Consider the following 20,177-nt stretch of genomic DNA (forward strand, 5'->3'; position numbering starts at 1 on the left):
TTTCTACTGGTTGTTTTCATGTCTGTCAAACCCTACCTTGGCCAGAATGGTAGCCAATGCTCCCCCCCCCCCCCCAGTTTAGAACATTTGAAGCATTATGAGAGGACCCTCCATTACCTCGGGGTTTAACAATTTAATGCTCCTATTGGACAGAATTTTGACACAATATCCCTCAGGAGGACACCCAGCAACTTTATAAATCAGTAGCTATCCCAATAAACGCTTGTATAAGGCCAAAGCTGGATGAACAGGTTATTGACTTCCTCGATTTGTGAAACTCTTTCTTTTGAACAAATCATCTAATTTTTTCTAAAATTGTAAGCATCTGTTTGTCTGTATATATACATCACATTTACCAATTTCCGTCGCATTCGGATAATTCCTTCGTGGTGCATCGTTTTGTGTCTTAGAGTGTACTACGAGACAAAAAAATAGGATGAGAAACATATAGATGATACAACTCAAAACAGATGATTTATATGTGTCGATGGCTATATTGTACCAGACCATTGATGATGATGATGATGATCGTCCTTCTGTAGGTCAGCTCGATATGTTTGGAGGCACAGTAAACAGCTCCAGGTAGATACGGTTTTTGCGATGGGATCAAAAAGTAGAGGAAGTGAGACATGGATAGCAAATGTACACAGGGGAGGGGAGAAGTTGGGCGTCGACTAACGTAGGAAGTTGGAGAAGAGGAGTTGCAAGGTTAGGGTAATGGAACATGATGAAAGATCCGATAAGATGCACATGGCAGGCTTGAAATGAGACAAGATTATCTATATGATATAATATGAAATGTGAGTACGTCTGGGAAGATGGGGCGGTGACCTTTAGGTGAAATATGGAATGAACAACCAGTGTGATTTGATGAACAACAGGAGGGCGCTGGAAGGAACGGGTATTTTGGAAGACAGGTGTGACGAAACAGATAGTATATTGCATGGTGGGGATAAGATGTAGGGAATTGTTAGGATGAGGTGATGAGTCGGTTTGGCGGATGATGACAGTCGAATCAGATTTTGAAGGAGGGAATTTAGCCTTCCACACGAAGAATAGTTGATCATTGTGAGAAGACAGTTACGGCAACAGTATGCTTGTGTTAGGAATCGAGAAGGTTCTACACGGTGCCTGTAATGATAAATAAGGGCGCCATGTGGTTTTAGGTAGTCAGTGGTCAGTGAAAATCCAGAAAACACAATTCCTACATATAGTACATCTACATCTATACTCGGAAAGCCACCTTACCATGTGTGGCGAAGGATACTTTCGGTACTGTTGTCGGTTCCCCCTGCTCCCATTCCAGTCACAAATGGTTCGTGGGAAGAACGATTGCTGGAAAGCCTGAGTGTGAGCTCAAATTCCTTTAGTTTTAACTTGACCACTTAAGGTGGTTTGCACAGGATACACGTAAATTATAAAAACTCGAGGTCGAAATAAATTGGCTCAATAATATGTAATGACAATTAGTTCGTCAGCAATGTTGGCAGTTTCATTTCCTTAACGTAGATATAATAGAAAGGGTGATGGACACTCATAGAACATGTGAAACAGTGTCTTGGAAACAAGCGTCAACTTGACACTGCTGCACAGATGACCGTTGTTCAACTGATTCAAAAGAGTGATTAGCAGCGGCACCTATCAGGAGGATTCGTCACTATTGCCCCTCAGCCAAAAGGAAACTAATCCTATCTATTAACAAATCTCCCTTACGGAATTAGCTTATCGATTCGTAAAGAGTGAGGAGCTTCTCAGAAACTCCACAGTTTTATCAGAGAACATAGGTAATCGAATGATTTGAGCATATATTTGCTGCACCAGACAGCACATATGGCGAAAGTACATCAGAGTAGTGCAGCTGAACTCTTGAGGCCCCTTCCCTTTGGAACAGTAATTTCGTCGAGTGGCGAGTGATTCAGGTTATTGACCACGGTCTAGGAAGTTGGATAGTAGCCGATCAAGCAACTTCGCCCCACACCAAAAGAAGAGGTGTGAACTCCGTTTATTAAAGTTTAGCAGTTCGTTTTCCTGTCGTTCTGTCTTCAGTCATCTGAGCATCACGTGTCGGCTACATGTGATGATACAACCGTCACGTGTGACACTAATTACATACGAAAGGAGTGGTTATGAGATGTGATGAGGTATGAAAAAGTCTCATTGTATACTCCAAGCAAATCTCCTCGACCAAGTCAGTTTCGTAACCATCTTCTCTCCTTCATACGTTTAACCTCTTTCCAGGAAGAGCTCTGCTACAGAGCACACGCCAAGACAGTCCCCGCCGGAGGTTCTAGTCCTGCCTCGGGCATGGGATTGTGTGTTGTCCTTAGCGTAAGTTACTGTAAGTAAGTTTAATTAGTGTGTAAGCCTAGAGACCGATGACCTCAGCAGTTTGGTCCTATAGAACCTTACCGCAAGTTTCCAAAATTACCGAGGTAGTCGAAAGTTGACCACTAACGGTATCATACGGGAAGGCGAACCGTCCCACTCCACGCCCCTCCCCATTGAACTACTATAGTTTAACTTAAACTACTTGGCAGTTGACGTTGAAGGTCACAATTTGTGGCGGTATCGCCAATACATTGTCTGTAAGTAACCACCGTAGCGCCCTAGCCTCTCCCGCGAGAGAAAGTAGAACTGAAGTCTTTATCTCCTACAAAAACCATATGAAAAGCCTGAAATGTAAATAAGGTACACACGCCTGTAGTGTGTCCAGGCAACTGAAAAATCTGTTCTTGATTTTACTTATGGCCAGAGTTATGTTGTTCTTTTTTTTTCGATTGCGAAAATACCTATCTCTGTAGTGGAACTTACCAAAATACGTATTTCCTTACATTTGCTACGTGCAGCCTTAGGAAAATGGCATTTTTTTGTTGTTGCAAATTTTTTCAGTATATAGCTTGTAACAAGAACGAAGTTTGAACTCTCTATCTTATACAAAAATCTCCTACTAATTTCGCAATTCACAAAGTACATAACTCTACAGTGTCTCTGAACACGTCAGAAATATGATCATAAGTAGAATTAGCTTCAAATGGCTCTAAGCACAATGGGGCTTAATATCTAAGGTCATCAGTCCCCTAGACCTAGAACTACTGAAACCTCACTAACCAAAGGACATCACACACATCCAGGCCCGAGGCAGGATTCGAGCCTGCGACCGTAGCAGCAGCGCGGTTCCGGACTGAAGCGCCTAGAATCGCTCGGCCACAGCGGCCGGCGTAGAAAAGGACTGGAGTGCGATAGAAGAAATGTTCGCGTCCTGGAAGGGTGTCCCTCTCGAGATCTGGCAGGAAAACTGCTTTGCACAGCAGATGTGGCAGCACACGGGGAGCTGACAATGCAAGGCTTCGATTGGTGTACTGCTGGCTGGAGTAGTACGATCCACCAGCGTCGTGCCAACTGTTTTGAATCAGAGCACCTATAATCACCCGCCACTCCACTAACTTAGTGACCTAGTGGGACCCAGCCTTCAGCGGGCGGCAAGAATGAAATTGGACATTTTTCGTGGCAATACGCAAGACGGTACGATTTCGAGACCAAAGTGGTTCCTGTTCAGCAAAAGAAAGTCCTAGTTGTGTTTCCTTTTCCTCAATACCCCAGCGGGCTTTTCAGTTTAGCAGTGGGCGTGACGCAAAGCAGGGAGCGCCCAGTGCCCTAGAAGGCTGCCGTCGGCGAGCAGCCGGCCGACCTCGCCCATTACTGGATGAGCGGGTCGGAGAGCTGGCATCAGGCGGCCGCCACGGTGTCGCTGTCTGCGTCGGCGGCGGCGGCAGCGGCGGCGACGGCCGCGCAAGCCACGGGTGACTCGTCGGAGGACGGGGGCAGCGCGGGCCCCAGCGGCGGGAGGGGCAGCTCGAGGGGCAGCGACTGGGGGCGGCGCGGTAGCGCGCGCTGCTGCTGGGCCACCACCGCCTCCAGAGCGCGCTCGCTGCGCCGCCGCAGCCGCCGCCGGCTGCCCGGGCACAGGAACATCTTCAGCTGCTCCTTCGTCACCCTGCGCAAACGCCACGCACACACTTGCGCACCGTACAGAAGCACTAGCTGACAGGCAATCTTATATCAGAGCAAAAGGAATTTCTGCCTACAGTTTGTTTTCGATGATTTATTACGTTAGCCAACCACATCCTTAACCCGCGCCGAGAGTGCTCGGGATTTCCTACGAAAAACTACTCTGTTCAAATGCTAAGTGATACACTTACCAAGAGCGCTCCCACTGAAAGGCAGACTTGAGAAGCAAACCTCCATCCGATCTCGGCAGACGGAACTCGCAGATTGTCCCGTCAAAGAAATTAATGTATATCACTTTGGTATCAGCTTGAAGAAATCCAGAACTTTCTTTCTTTCGCTGGTGCCTTGTCCCGCAGTGTCGCAGGTCGGCACGGTTAGAAACGGATTTGGCAAGGTTTGTTATAAGAGGTGGCCGGATGCCCTTCCTGCTGCCACCCTGTACCCCCCTGGGACAGATTTAGTGTACCCCAGCTCTCTGCGTCTAGTGTAATCCGTGGAATAGTGCGAATGTGGTCAGATGTCTGCGAGTCGTGTAACTGAGGCGGAACGTGGGGACCAGCCTGGTATTCACCTAGCGGGATGTGGAAAACCGCCTAAAACCACATCCAGGCTGGCCGACACACCGGCCGACGTCGGTATTCCGCCGGGCGGATTCGATCCGGGGGCCGGTGCGCCTACCCGAGTCCAGGAAGCAGCGCATTAGCGCTCTCGGCTAACCTGGTGGGTTGAAGAAATCCAGAACATGTAACGGATATTGACTGGTTGCAAGGGTACCCACACTAACTGGCGTTTAATCTCGGAGCTATTTCTTCTTCCATCGCAACACAATTAAAGGGTCTCTTTTTCGAAATACTGTAATTGTCTCCCAATGACACGCAGAAGTTTGAAATTTCGCTCAAAGGTTCCTACAATTTCATCTGTAAAACTATCGGCACATGGAACGAGGCAGCTGATGCTGACGTGCCCGCAGACGGTATCTCCGTGCCTGTGGGCACAGGGGAAGAGCTAGTTAAGTGATTTTGCGCTCTGACCACTCCCCATCGGAGTTGGCTTTATTTGGCTAGCAAAAAGTACAGTTTCTTCACTAATACGGACGAGCTTAAAATTCCTGCATTAGCTCCTCCCTTGTCCATATACCAGTCGTGTCGTTCTGTCTGTGGTATTGATAAGTGGAAACTTAAATATTTGTGAACATGTTATAAGACAAAAATGAAAGATACATGTCCAGGTCAGTGAGGATATCAGCTTACAGAAGTTCACCAAATCGGACAAATTCGCTGCTGACAGAGAACGCACTTGCATTTGCATAATATTAATTACTACAGAAATTATGTCTATTAATTGTGTAACAGAGTCCCACAATCTTCCGGAAAACATGGAGATGAAGAAAAAAAATACATGCAGTAGGACTTGAGGCCATATACCCGCCTATAATCTGTTCATTGTAACATGGCACCTCTACACACTATTCTAGGTTGTTGGTTCGTCGTAAGAAACTTTGGATTTTATCTCATAGTCTTTTATGGGATTTGATAGCTGATGTATTACTAATTTACCTTTAACTATAAAAAATTCCAGCAAGAATCTTTAATGTGCCGTTGCCTTTAAACAGCAATAAATACGAAAATTTCTTTAAGCACCAATATGACGTTTCCCGTAGTTTCATTGCAACAAATCGTACCAATAACCATTCGTTCTCGATACAATGAATGTGCTGGTCCTTAGAAACAACATATATTCGTGGTCGATAAGGTGTAACACAAAACCTACAGAATATGGGCGTCTGCTGAACAAGATAACTACAATATGGCTTCTTGCTTTCTGAGGACTTCGAGCTTTCTAATGTGACGTACGGAGCGTTCTTGCTTCCTACTGGTTGTGCTTTACGTGACACGTCGCTGACGTATCGCGCATCTTACATTATCTAATGAAATGGCTTCTCAATACAAAATACCAGGAAGTGACGTCACGAAACAGGTAGAGCGCCACGTCAACGTTAGCTAACTCGTCCCCTGTGCCGACGGCTTAACGGTACAAAAGTGTGACGCACTCCGACGTCAGCGTCGAGCTCGACATCGCTTCGAACAGCCAGGTGTCGACACACGGGAAAATAAGGCCGGAGCTCAGAAGTTCATGTGACGTATAAGGTGAGGAAATGACGTCCCACTGGCACCGAATTTCACCACAATTCTGCCCAGCGCTACCGTGGACCTCTTACAAAACGGGCAGGTCATCACAGCCCCTCTTTCTCACACTTAATCCCTTCTTTTGATGCCTCTGTGACAGAGCTTAGAACCGCGACACTAAGCTTTGAAATTAAGCCGATTTTTTATGGGTGGCCGAGGAAAACATTTCAGACATACCGCCGCTCAGAATTGGCACGAAAAAGCCTCAGGGGTTGGCATAACAAGGAAGTCATCTCTCGCTTTGAACCGTTGACTCCCACACATCTTACGGTCGAAAACGACATTTGCTACTGCGATGAGCAACAGGAGGACGTTCTTGACAATCTTCGACACTGCTTACTCTCCCCGACGTTTCAACACTTCTGTGAGGACATTGTGGGGCTACATCCCCACTGAACATAATCACACCACTCTGGAGTGCAGTGGGAGCCAAATTTTAGCTTTGGTGTATAGGCTGGAACAACTAGGGACCGTTGAAACCCATTCGATGAAAGTTGAAAACAGCGTTTATGCATTTTCAGACCTCCTGTTTCACGCTCTACGTGGCGTGATCACAGTGGAGTGCGACATTGACACATCTGTGAATAACATGGCAAACGATCCCTCCAACCTCCAACAAGACTGCTCCCTCCCCTCGTTTGACAACACCCTCAGTTGCACCTGATTACATTTATAGAGAATTTTAAAACCGTGCTGTACAGAGATAACCTAGCAAATAGCTCTAGGCGCCTGCAGGCACGCAACTGACATTAGAGGGGTGTCAAGTTGTTACCTGTCTGCAGGCACCTAGGGCTGCCTTGCAGCTTTTCTTTGTAAAAGAACTTTTTAAAATTCTCTATAAATACAGACAGGTGTTATCAAGAGTGAGGGATCCATTGCCGTATTATTCATTCATATGTCACTGACGTACCTCCACATCCCCGCCCCCCCCCCCCCGCCCCCCCCCCCCTTACAACATCACAGTAGGACGTGAACCAGGAGAGCGTAAATGCATAAGCACACTTTGCTGCTCTGGTTCACATGCAGATTTCGTCGAATGGTTCAGAACAGCCCCTTGTGGTTCCAACTTGCACTCCAAAGATGCGCGATTATGTCCAGTGAAAATGAGGGCTCACAATGTCCTACCGAAGGGTTGAAACTTCTGGGATCGTAGAAGCGGCAAAAGCACTAAGCACTCCGTCATCAGGCCACAAGTGGCCCAGCGGGACCATTCGACCGCCGTGTCATCCTCAGTTGAGGATGCGGATAGGAGGGGCGTGTGGTCAGCACACCGCTCTCCCGATCGTTACGATGGTTTTCTTTGACCGGAGCCGCTACTATTCGGTCGAGTATCTCCTCAGTTGGAATCACGAGGCTGAGTGCACCCCGAAAAATGGTAACAGCACATGGCGGCCCGGATGGTCACCCATCCAAGTGCCGGCCACGCCCGACAGCGCGTAACTTCGGTGATCTGACGGGAACAGGTGTAGCCACTGCGGCAAGGCCGTTGCCAGAAGTGGCAAAGGTTGTCAGAAATGTCGTCCTGTTGCTCATAGCAATGCGAACACTTGTTCTCGACAGCGAAATGTATGGAAATCAATGCTCCATGGAAAGGGGTCGTTTCATTGGCGCCCTTTATGCCACTCCCTAGGTGTTTTTGTGTCGATTTTGAGCGGTGGTATATGTGAAATGTTTCCCTTGGCCACTCACATGAAAACCGTGTGATCTCAACGCTGGGTGTTACAGTTCTGACCTCCACTGCAGAGGCGTCGAAAGGAGTGTAATAAGGCGTGTGATAATCTTCCCATCATGTGACAGATCCATGGTGGCGTTGGGTAGAATTGTGGTGAAATTTGGTGCCAATATGATATCATTAACAATCTTATACGTCATAAGAATATCTGAGCTCTGGACTTTTTCCTCTTATGTGTCAACACGGTGATATTTGAAGCGTCGTCGATCCAGAGGGTGACGTCGCAGGCCGTCACTCTTTTCTATCGTTACAGAGGAAGCATGTAGGCATCTTTGAGTGGAATTTCAAACTTCTACGTCGCAGTGAGAGACAATTACGGGGTTTTGAAAAAGCGATCCTTTAATTGTGTTGCACGGTGTATAAGGGCAGGCAGATGAAAATGAGACACGGAAAAAAATAAGTGAACTGTTTGTTATTTCAAAAGTAGTCGCCACAACTGTTAATACATTTATTCAAATGTGAAACAAGAGGGACAATGCCTCAATGAAAAAATGTTCACAGTTGCCTACGGAACCACGATTGCAGCCAGTTGTGCACCTCTTCGTCCGAAGAAACTCGACGGTCACAAACGTCTTTCTTCAGGGCTCTAAAAATATGGAAATCGCTGGGGGGTGGGGGGGGGGGAGATCGGGGCTGCGTGGAGGATATGTAAAGGCTACCATCGAAACTTCTATAGTGTAGTTGAAACAACCTCGGCAACATGTGGGCGGGTATCGTATTATTAGCGGGTAGTCGACTACGCTGCAAAAGTTTCACTGGGAAACCCATACACATCTTCTATACGGTACCGACCTCTCCCAGTGCGATTTCCATATTTTTGGGGATCTCAAGAAAGACATTCGTCGCCGTCGATGTGCTTTGGACGAAGAGGTGTACGTACGTTCGGGTATAATCATCGTTATGGTTCACTTCTTTTTAGTCATCAGTCTTCTGACTGGTTTGATGCGGCCTGACACGAATTCCTCTCCTGTGCAATCTTTCATCTCACAGTAGCACTTGCAGCTTACGTCCTCAATTATTCGCTGGATGTATTCCAGTCTCTGTCCTCCTCTACAGTTTTCACGCTCTACAGATCTCTCCAGTACCATGGAAGTCCACCCTGAAGTCTTAACAGATGTCATATCATCCTGTCCCTTCTTCTTGTCAGTGTTTTCCATATATTCCTTTCCTCTCCGATTCTTATCTTATCAGCCCATCTAATTTTAAACATTCGTCTGTAGCACCACATCTCAAATGTCTCCATTCTCTTCTTTTCCGGTTTTCCCACAGTCCATGTTTCATTACCACACAATGCCGTGTTCCAAACGTACATTCTCATAAATTTCTTCCTCAAATTAACGACTACGTTTGATACTAGTAGACTTTTCTTGGCCGGAAATGCCTTTTTTGCAGTACTACTCTGCTTTTGAATCTTCCTTGCTCTGCCTGTCATTGGTTATTTTGCTCCCAAAGTAGAAGAATTCCTTCATCTATATAATTGATCATCAATCCTGAAGTTACGTTTCTTGCTGTTCTCATTTCTGCTACTTCTCATTACTTTCGTTTTTCTTAGATTTACTCACAATCCAAATTCTGTCCTAATTAATCTGTTCATTCCATTCATCAGATCCTGTAATATTTCTTCACTTACACAGAGACGGCAATATCATTAATGAATCGTATCATTGATACCCTTTCAACTTGACTTTTGATTCTACTCTTGAACCTTTCTTTCTTTTATCATCAATGAATCGTATCATTGATATCCTTTCACTTTCAATTTTAATACTAGTCTTTAACCTTTTTTTATTTCCATCATTGCTTCTTCGATGTATAGATTGAACAGGAGGGGCGAAAGACTACATCTCTGTCTTACATTCATTTTAAACCGAGCACTTCGTTCTTATGCATCAGTTCTTATTATTCCTCCTTGGCTCTTCTACATGTTGTATATTACCCATCTATCCTTGTAGCTCACCCCTGTTTCCCTCAGAATTTCGAACATCTTGCGCACTATTTGACAATGTCGAACGCTTTTTCCGGGTCGTCAAACCCTGTGAAGGTGTCTTGATTTTTATTTAGTCTTGCTTCCGTTATCAACGGCAACGTCAGAATTGCCTCGATGGTGCCTTTACCTTTCCTAAAACCAAGCCGGCCGGAGTGGCCGAGCGATTCCAGGCGCTACAGTCTGGAACCGCGCGACCGCTACAGTCGCAGGTTCGAATGCTGCCTCGGGCAAGGATGTGTATGATGTCCTTAGGTTAGTTCGGTTTAAGTAGTTCTAAGTTCTAGGGGACTGATGACCTCAGCAGTTAAGTCGCATAGCGCTCAGAGCCATTTCAACCTAAAACCAAACTAATCGTCATCTAACACAGCCTCAATTTCTTTTTCCATTGTTTCGTATATTATTCTTGTCGGCAACTTGGCTGCATCAGCTGTTAAACTGATTGTGCGATCATTTTCGTACTTGTCAGCTCTTGTATTCTTCGGATTGGGGTGGATGATATTTTTCCGAAAGTGAGATGGTATATCACCAGGCTTACAACTTCTGCACACCAACGTGTATAGCTGTTTTGTTACCACTTCCACCATTGATTTTAGAAGTTCTGATGGAATGTCATCCATCCCTTCTCCCTTATTCAATCTTAAGTCTTCCAAAGCTCCTTTAAATTCTGATTCTAGCACTGGAGCCCCTATCTCTTCTACATCTACTCCTGTTTCTTCTTCTATCACATCATAAAAAATCTTCCTTCTAACAGGGGCCTTCAATGTACTCTTTCCTCTTACCCGCTCTCTCCTCTGCATTTAACAGTGGAATTCCCATTTCATCTTAATGTTACCACCCTTTCTTTTAATTTCACCGAAGATCGTTTTGACTTTTCTATATCCTAAATAAGTCCTTACGACAATCGTTTCTTTTTCGATTTCTTCACATGTTTCGTGCAGCCATTTCGTCTTAGCATCCCCGGACTTCCTATTTACTCGTACTTCATTCCTCAGTGACTTGTATTTCAGTATTCCTGAATTTCCCTGAACATTTTTGTACTTCCTTCTTTTATCGATCAGCTGAAGTATTTCTTCTATTACCCATGGTTTCTTCGCAGTCCCCTTCTTTGTACCTATGTTTCCTTTCCATCTTCTATGATTTCTCTTTTTAGAGACGTCCATTCCTCTTCAACTGAACTGCTTACTGAGCTATTCCTTATTGCAGTATTTGTAGCCTTAGAGAACTTCGAACGTGTCTCTTCTTTCCTTAGTACTTCCTCATCCCACTTCCTTGCGCATTAATTCCTCCTGACTAATCTCTTAAACTTCAGCCTACTCTAATCACTACTAAATTGTGATCTATGTCTATAATCCGCTCGTGGGCACGCCATACACTCCAGTATCTGGTTTCGGAATCTCTGTCTGATCATCATGCAATCTAACTGAAATCTTCCCATATCACCCAGCCTTTTCCAAGTGTGCCTCCGCCTCTTGTGATTCTTGAACACAGCACTTGCTATTACTAGCTGAAACTTATTCCAGAGCTCAATTACTGTTCTTCCTTTCTCGTTCCTAGTTCCAAGCCCATAATCTCTCTTAACCCTACACCATCCCATACAATCTCATTCCAGTCCACCATGGCTATTAGATTTTCGTTCCCTTTGCGTCTGAATTACCGGTTCTATATACTTTCTCTGTCTCTGTGTCCGGCTTGCGATGTCGGCACGTATACCTGAACTATCGTTGTCGGTGTTGGTTTGCTACCGATTCTGATGAAGACAACCCTATCTCTGAACTGTTCGCAGTAACTCATTCTCAGTTCTACCTTCCTATTCGCAACAAATCCTTCTCCCGTTATGCCATTCTCTGTTGCTATTGATATTACCCTATACTCATCTGACCATAAATCCTTGTCTCTTTAAAGTCAGTACCGCCATTAGACTGTTGTTTATATACGGTGTTACATTTACACTTACACAATCATGATTTCGGCTTCAAAGTGCCATTATCAAGTGTTTTAAGTGTTATAAACTGTGTTATAAACTTGAATTGGCCTTCCAACTAACAAAAAATACATACAACAAAAATCCCTTTCATGGGGGTCCAAAATTACACATTACAAGACAGTGATTAAGCCAGAAGCACTGTATGCAGCAGAAACACTTAACATGAATTTCAATGGCCAAATGGAGAAACTTGAGCTAAAGGAAAGAAAAATTTTAAGAAAAATCATTGGGCCAAAATTTCAAGACAATAAGATTATATACATCAAAAATGAAACTCTCTACAAGAAAATTGAAAAACTTTCAGATTCTATGCGAAAAAGGAGAATAAATTTTTATGGTCATCTTCTCAGAATGAATTCCAACAGATTAACTAAACAAATCTTTGACTTCTTCCGTAACCGAAAAACGAAGCCCAACTGGTTTAACGAAACTGGGAAAGACCTAGTGGAATTAAAGATTTCAGAAAATTCACTTATTGATCGAACTGCTAAATTAATTACTAAAGATGAAGGTTCCAAGACAAATCCACACAAAAGTCCAAACCCTTCATCTCGGAAGAAGAGAGGAGAAGAAGATCAGAAAGAATGAAGAAATACTGGGCCCTAAGAAAAGAACAACGCACAAAGGAATGATTGATCCAGCGTACCCCAAAGAGGGTGAAACGAAAGATGAAGAAAAAACGGACTTCTTGAATGAAGTGTTACAGGGTAGAGTTATGCCGACCTCGTTCAAAGTGGGGAAATTGTTTTAATCCTGAAACGCCCTGGACCGGCTGCCCCTGATAGCTTTCGCCCAGTTATTTTTATTAAATTTTGAATGTAAGACTGTGCTGAAGGCAGTTAATTCGAGTAGTAGGATGTCGGCTCTAATGGAGACGATTGTCGCAATACATTAAAGCTGCGTATCTGGTAGTACCATTCTTACCCCTATAATCCAGTGTCGTGACGTGGTTTCGGTTGCTGCTGCAACGTCCGTTCCTTGTGCCTTTCCTTTCCTAGCCTTTGACAAGGCATTTGATCGTGTTAACCACGACTTTATGCTTCGGATTCTGGAGGCAGTTGGGTTTACTGTTGACACACGGCGAGTGCTCTTAAATCTGTTTACGGATATTTCACCTTCGGTGGTTGTTAATGGCCAACTCACGCCCCCGATAAATATTCGTCGGGTACTGTCTCAAGGAAGTGCGATTGTCAACGATTTTGTGTGTGTTGTCTCTGGAGCCCCTACTTCGAATTCTAGCATCCCAGCTGAAAGGTTGGACGCTTTCCGGAGGGACTATAACTGTTCGTGCATATGCTGATGACTTAATGGTTCTACTCCGCGATCCTGCAGAGATCATCGACTGAAGGCTGTAATCGATGATTATGGTGCACTACCTAATGACGTTAAAGGCAGGCTTCTTACTTTGCGAGATTTTGATGACACGGTTCTTCCGTGGGCTACAGCAGTGGATGGGCATACGTCTAACGGTATCATCATTGATCGTTTCCACTCGAAACGGCGACGCTCGACTGGAAGTCTGTTACGGAAAAGATTCAGGGAGCGGTACTAGAACATAAAAGGCGTTCTCTTACTCTGAATAGAAAATGAATGATAGAGGAGAAAGACTGAGTTCTGGAATAAATTTCAGGTAGTAACAGTGAATACTTTGTTCAAGAATCATAAGAGCCGGAGGTATATGTGGAAAAGGCCGGATGATACGGGAAGATTTCAGTTAGATTACATCAAAGTCAGACAGAGATTCCAAAATAATATACTGTGTTGTAAAGCGTATCCAGGAGCAGATATTCATATCACAATTTAGTAGTGATGAAGAGTAGTGATGAAGAGTAGGCTGAAGTGTAAGAGGTTAGTCAGGAAGAATCAGTATGCAAAGAAGTGGGATGCCGAAATGCTAAAAAATGACGAGATATGCCTGACGTTCTCTACGGCTATAGATTCAGAAATAATGAATAGCTCAGTAGGCAGTACAGTTCAAGAGGAATGGACATCTATAAAATGGGCAATCACAGGAGTTGGAAAGAAAAATATAGGTACAAAGAAGGTAACCGGGAGGAAATCAGGGGTGACAGAAGAAACACTTCAGATAATCGATAAAAGAAGCAATCCCAATCGTTGTACAGTTGATTCATACGAAAGCGTGACAGCAACTGCGTCACGCTTTCGTATGAATCAGCTGCACAACAATTGGGATTCACGATATCCACTTTTATAGCGCTATACGATAAGTTTGTTGAGTCGAAACAAGCGTATGGGGCCTGAAGATGGTAAAATGAATTGCCGAAACTGGTTGCTTTAAAAATAAAATAAAATATCTTACAGTCAACGGCTGTTGGTAAACTTTATTGAATTGAAAAAAATATTCAGGATATGTTCACCCCGACCAAGTGCTGTCAGCCAAACTATTTGTGATCTTAGTCATTGCCGGACACTGTGTGTGACTTCAGTTAGAAACTGGCACTTTCGTTACATTGCTTAATCATGCCACTTATGAACAGCTGGACTCGTCACAGTTGGCAAATAGTTGCACACAACTTTCCAGTGCTCATTACATGTAGTCTGCCTGCCACATTCCAGTCTCATACCAGAAAAGTGACATTTATAATTTTGCGTTCGTGAGACTGTGAAAATATTTTTGGGTTATATTCTATGCATTTTATATTTCTGGTCTTCCTATTCAGGACAATGTACTTTCTGTTTATGCTTTCATCCCAAAAGAAAGTGTTACTCAATTGCTTGCGGAGTTTCCTCCTTTATTTTCTAAAGGACTTGGCAGAGCAAATAATATTTTGCCGCGGAGTACAATGAAGGACAATGGCAACCTAAGTTTATTCGGGTACGTCCTACCCTCATGCATTTAAAGGCAAAGTTGCAAGTGAACTTAAAGAATGGCAAGACAATGGAGTTATTCCTCCTATCCAGGCTATTCAATGGGCTTCTCCTTTAGTAATCATGCCAAAGTCTTCTGGAAGACTTCGCCTTTGTGTTGACTTTAAATCCACCGTGAATAAAAAGAAAATTGATACTTATCCATTGCCTAGCTCTGAGGAAGTAATGGACAGGCTTGGTGCAGGCTGCTGTTTTTCAAAAACTGACTTACGAGATGTGTTTTGGAAATTCCTCTAGATGAGGAGCCTCAGAAAGTGTTGGTGGTCAACACAAATTTAGAATCGTTCAATTTTTTGCGCTTACCCTTTGGCAGCACTTTCGCACCTGCCATATTCCAACGCTACTTAGAACAGCTTACTGTAAAAGTTCGGTTCTATCAAATTACGAGACAGGTAAAGTACTCTCAGCTGCAGATTTGAAGTGTCTCCTGGTCAAATGTGTATTTTTTCAGACTGAAATTCAGTTCTTAGGCCATGTTTTTAATATACAGGATGTTCGTCCTGTTCAATCAGATTTGCTGGCCATCCGAGACTCTCCACCCCGCGGAATGTGACGGAACTGCAGTTATTTCTCGGACAGTTGACTTATTATATCTGGTTTATATCCAACGCAGCCCAGATCGCGGCTGCATTGATCTTTCCCGCCGGAAGAATGTACGAGGGATATTAGGAAAGAGAGGAACGATCGGTCGCGAAATGGAAACCACTGTGTTTAGTCAGTTGGTTAATATGGTCATGAATAGTTATGTATAAGTCAGGTCGTTTGTTCTATAATGATTGTCTGGATATCTACTGTATTAAACAAGACAGTACCCAGTATCGGTGCTATGGAGGGGAACAACTCAAGCTTGGTTTCGCGATGAAAGACGAAACAGTTTTGAGATTTCCAAATAGCTGTGGGTACCCTTGCTACTAATCAGAATACATTACATGGCCTTTCTTCAGACTCATACGTCTGTCTGTTTGGCAAGACAGGATGCTAGATGGGTCTGCGAAGGTTTTCTTTCCCCTCTTTGGCGGGAGGGGTCACCTGTTCTCGCCTGGTCCTCGTTCGGTACGCCGTTTGCATTAAATCATGGGCAATATTTAAAAATGAACAGCTCATTAATTTGCAAGTAATACTATATGATGATACTTACGGACCATCGTTCCAGACATAGAAGTAGAAAGGTGTGGTGAAAGTGTGCAAGAATGCAAACCACACGAAGATGGTGTATATGACGTCATACGTGGCACCATTGTCGTACGTCTCAGCCACCATCTGATTGACTAGTCTGTAACAAGTTGAAAGTTTGCGTATTTAGTTACCCAGATATGGGTGCCTATCATGCATTCACTAGGAACTGCATTCCAACACAAATAGTAACACTAACATAACATGTAGCATTACTTAAAAACTTAAATACACAGCATTGATGTTCCACAATAATATTTATTTAATAGTTCGTTATGAACCGGCTTTTGGGTTTCTATGCTTTCGTCAGATATTTCAGTACCAAGCAGACAGTCTACACAACATCAGTGAGAGGTTATAGCTGTACGAAGATTGTTTCCCAAATATATATGACGTTTAACGACTATATGTTGATACACTCCCACGTATAACATAATTCACAAAGAAGCTCTGGACAAATAAATCTAATGTTAATTTACATGCTTAGATTAAAAGTATAGGAATATATAAGCCAAAAACACTGTGTGAGGGGGTAATAGCACAGCTTACTTTTTAAGGACATCATCTTCACGCCAGTGACTGTTATGAGTTATTACACTATTGCGATTTCGGCCTTAGGCAATTATCAAGCGCTGATATTATGGCTTTAAGCCATGTCAACATAATGAAAGCTGAAGATGATGTCCTTCAAAAAATTCTTTATGACTGTGAATCCCAGCTACAACAAGTTTATTCACAGCTTACTTTGTTATATGGACAAACTGGTGAATATGATGAACAGGCCAAAAAAAAAAAAAAAAAAAGAAAAGGTGGGGCGCCAAAGAGGAGAAAGGAGTCTACAGAATGTTGGCGGTCAACACTTGTAACAAGCATTTTATGTAATGGTGAGGAATATACTAAGTGGTCACGGCCACATTAGTAAGGATGAATAATGAAACTGTTTTGTCAGTAAGGATCAGATCAGGAGTCTTTTTTGGTGTTTATTAATAGCCAGAATTTCGAGTAATGTTAGTTTTCTGCTTTTACTTCCTCTGAGTAGAACATCACATTTAATACCATCAGAATTATAATCATTTAGAGCGTTTTCAGCAAAGATGGAATCTTTCTTTTTCAGTCTCCAACTCCTTCCATGCTCAGCTACTTTAATAGTTGTCACCCAGTGAGCTTGGCCTACATATAAACTGGCACAAAGGTGTAGGAAATCCTACAAATTCCATTGTATTCTAAAGCTGTGATTTTGTCTTTACTGTTCAACAGAATGTACGCAACAGTATTCCAAGGATAAAAAGCTAGAGTATATTTCCTCGATTTTAGTTTGCTGCCAAATACTTTCTACATGTACCACGGACGCCCATTTGTTTTAAGTGTGGTTTACTGCTTTCTGAGGAAGAGACAGGAGTGCTTCTTGAGTTCTGCAATATATTTCCTATAGTAATAGCGAATACTTTGTTCAAGACTCACGAGTGGAGGAGGTATAGTTGAAAAAGACGCGGAACAAGGTAAAATTCCGGCTGCATTACATCATTGTCAAATGGAGATTCTGAAATCAGATATTGGATTGTAAGACGTACCCAGGGGCGTATATAGTCTCAGATCACAACTTAGTAATGATGAAGAGTGGGCTCAACTGTAAGAATATCGTCCAGAAGAATCATTCTGGAAGGAAGTGGGGTACTAAAGTACTAAAAAGTGATGAGACGGTTTAAAATTCGCTAAGGTTGTGGATACTGCTATAAGGAATATTACACGAAGTAGTTCAACTGAAGAGTCGTGGGCATCTTTAATGAAGACAATCAAAGATGGACAGACAGGCATAGGTATATCAAAGGTAAGTGCGAAGTTACCTTAGGTAGCAAAATAAATATTTTAATAGATCGACGAAAGAAGGAAGTACAAAAATGTTCAGAGAAAGGTGGTCATACAGCGACATAAAGCCGATAGTAATGAAATAAACAGAAAAGATGTGAAGACATCGAAAAAGAAACGATTGTCGGGTGGAGTTACAGCGTGTAGAACAGTCGAAGCAAGCTTCGGTGAATTTAAAAGCAGGGGTGGCAACATTAACACTGCAATGGGAATCACGCTGTTAAACACAGAGCAAATAACGTATAGGTGGACTGAGTACAGCGAAGGCCTCTATGCCCTCTATGACGGGGGCGGGAAATTTGTCTGATGACGTGATAGAAGAAGTTGGAGTCGATATGGAAGTCACAGGTGTGCTAGTGTTAGAGGGAAAATACCTCTTGAAGATTTAAGATCAAGTAAGAGAGAAGGAATTTCTTGAGTCATTGGGGGAATTGGTAACCAAACGATTATGCAAGCTTATGTGTAGAATCTATGTGCGTGGCGACTTAACATCAGACTTTCGGTAAAAAATCTTCGACATAATTCTGAAGACAGCAAGGGCAGATACATGCCGGAGCCATCGCACGTTAGCTCAATAGCTCATATATCCAAGCTGCTGACAACGATAATTCACAGAAGAATGAAAAAAAAAAGCTGAGGATCTGTTAGATGACAATCAGTTCGGTTTTGGAAAAGTAAAAGCAGCAGAGAGGCAGTTCTGACGTTGCACTTTATAATGGAAACAAGTCTGAAGAGAATTAAGATCCACCCGTGGGATTTGTCGAGGGAGAACAGTAGGACAGGATAACAAAGAAAAAAGTGCTCAGATCAAAAAGGGTGTAAGACAGGGATGCAGTCTTTCACCCTTGCTTTTTAATCTGTATATCGATGAGGCAATAACGGAAATGAAAGGTTCATGACTGGCATTGAAATTTCGGGTGAAAGGGTATCAGTGATGAGATTCGCTGATGAGATGGCCATCATCAGCCAAAGTGAAGAAGAATTACAGAATATGTTGAATGGAATGAATAATCTAATAAGTAAAGAATATGAAACCGGAAAGGGACAAAAGTAATAAGTAGCGGAAATGAGAATAGCAAGAAACTTAATATCAGAATTGGTCATCACGAATTAGACTAAGTTAAGGAATTCTGCAACCATGCAAGCAAAATAACCCACGACGGAGGAAGCAAAAAGGATATAAAACCCGACTAACACAGGAAAGTAAGGCGTTCCTGGCGTATAGAAGCCTACTGGTATAAAACAGAGGCCTTAATTTATGGAGAGGGGGCTGTAGAGAGTAAGAACTATAGGAGAAGACAGAGAGTGGAACGCTGGGATACATCCAACAAATAACTGAGGACCTAAGGTGCAGGTGCTACTCTGAGAGTAAGAGGTTTGTGCTAGAAAGGAATTTGTGGCGGGCCGGTCAGACCAGGTAGAAGATCTTTGATTCAAAAACAGAAAAAATCACTTATTTCCTTTCCTTTGTTATCACAGTCACTATGAATTCTTCAACTGACAACATTTCTGCCATGTTTTTTTCGACTTACTATCGTGTCCTCGTCAGATCATTTGAATATGTTACACAGTAACTCTTCAATAACATCTGCGTCGTTTACCAGTCATGACTAGATGGAATATTCACAATGTGTATATAGGGTGTCCCAGCTGTCTTGTCCACCCAAAATATCTCTGGAACAATAACAGCTATTGGGAAACGACTTTCACCGGTATCAATGTAGGGCTGGGGTCCATGAATGTATATATTCGGAAACATTCTAAAACGAAAGCATATATGTTTTTTAACGCAAACTTATGTTTTTTTAAATGGACCTCCTATATTTTTTCTTCAGAAATCCATAGCATGACAAAGCACATACACAATGGCGTTGATTGCATCGCAATATTCCCATTACATCCCGAGATATTGAGACGCGAAGTTGACGCTTGAAACACCCTACATGCGCTGCTAGCGCACGTCCTGAGGCTCAGGCGTGAACCCCATGCTGCCCGTAATTGCGATGTGATTGACATGTGTAATCACACTTACATACTTATCAAGAGGTCCGACACGAATAATACGGTCTGCTGCCATCCTGCATTAACGTCGTACTTTCCATCAGGTATTTATCCCATGGGCTAGGGGTGATGCGGTTCTGTAACATATCTGTGTACCGCAACGTTAGTCACAAAGTTAACTTCGCTTATCTTTAATCCGTTACTAAAAAGGTAATGCCGTTCAACGTTAAAACTTTACTTTACTGTAGATCTAGCGCAAGTGACAGTTAATCATTCACTCGTAATAGTAAAATTCATGTTGATGGTTTTAGTGAAACGACCAAGTGGACTAAAAGTTTTACCGTTGTTTAG

General features: G+C 43.1%; 1 protein-coding gene across 1 annotated transcript in view; it reads right to left on the reverse strand.

The window, feature by feature from the left end:
- Positions 1-3,726: 3,726 nt before the first annotated feature.
- Positions 3,727-20,177, reverse strand: part of LOC126225244 (neuropeptide FF receptor 2-like) — a 245,209-nt gene continuing 228,758 nt past the window's right edge. The window contains exons 7-8 of the mRNA XM_049942211.1: positions 15,925-16,059; positions 3,727-3,994 (exon numbers count right to left, since the gene is read on the reverse strand). Of these exons, the coding sequence (XP_049798168.1) occupies positions 3,727-3,994; positions 15,925-16,059 (403 nt within the window). The remainder of the gene's footprint in view (positions 3,995-15,924; positions 16,060-20,177) is intronic.

This window comes from Schistocerca nitens, chromosome 1, assembly GCF_023898315.1.
Source record: "Schistocerca nitens isolate TAMUIC-IGC-003100 chromosome 1, iqSchNite1.1, whole genome shotgun sequence".
Classification (NCBI taxonomy): domain Eukaryota; kingdom Metazoa; phylum Arthropoda; class Insecta; order Orthoptera; family Acrididae; genus Schistocerca; species Schistocerca nitens.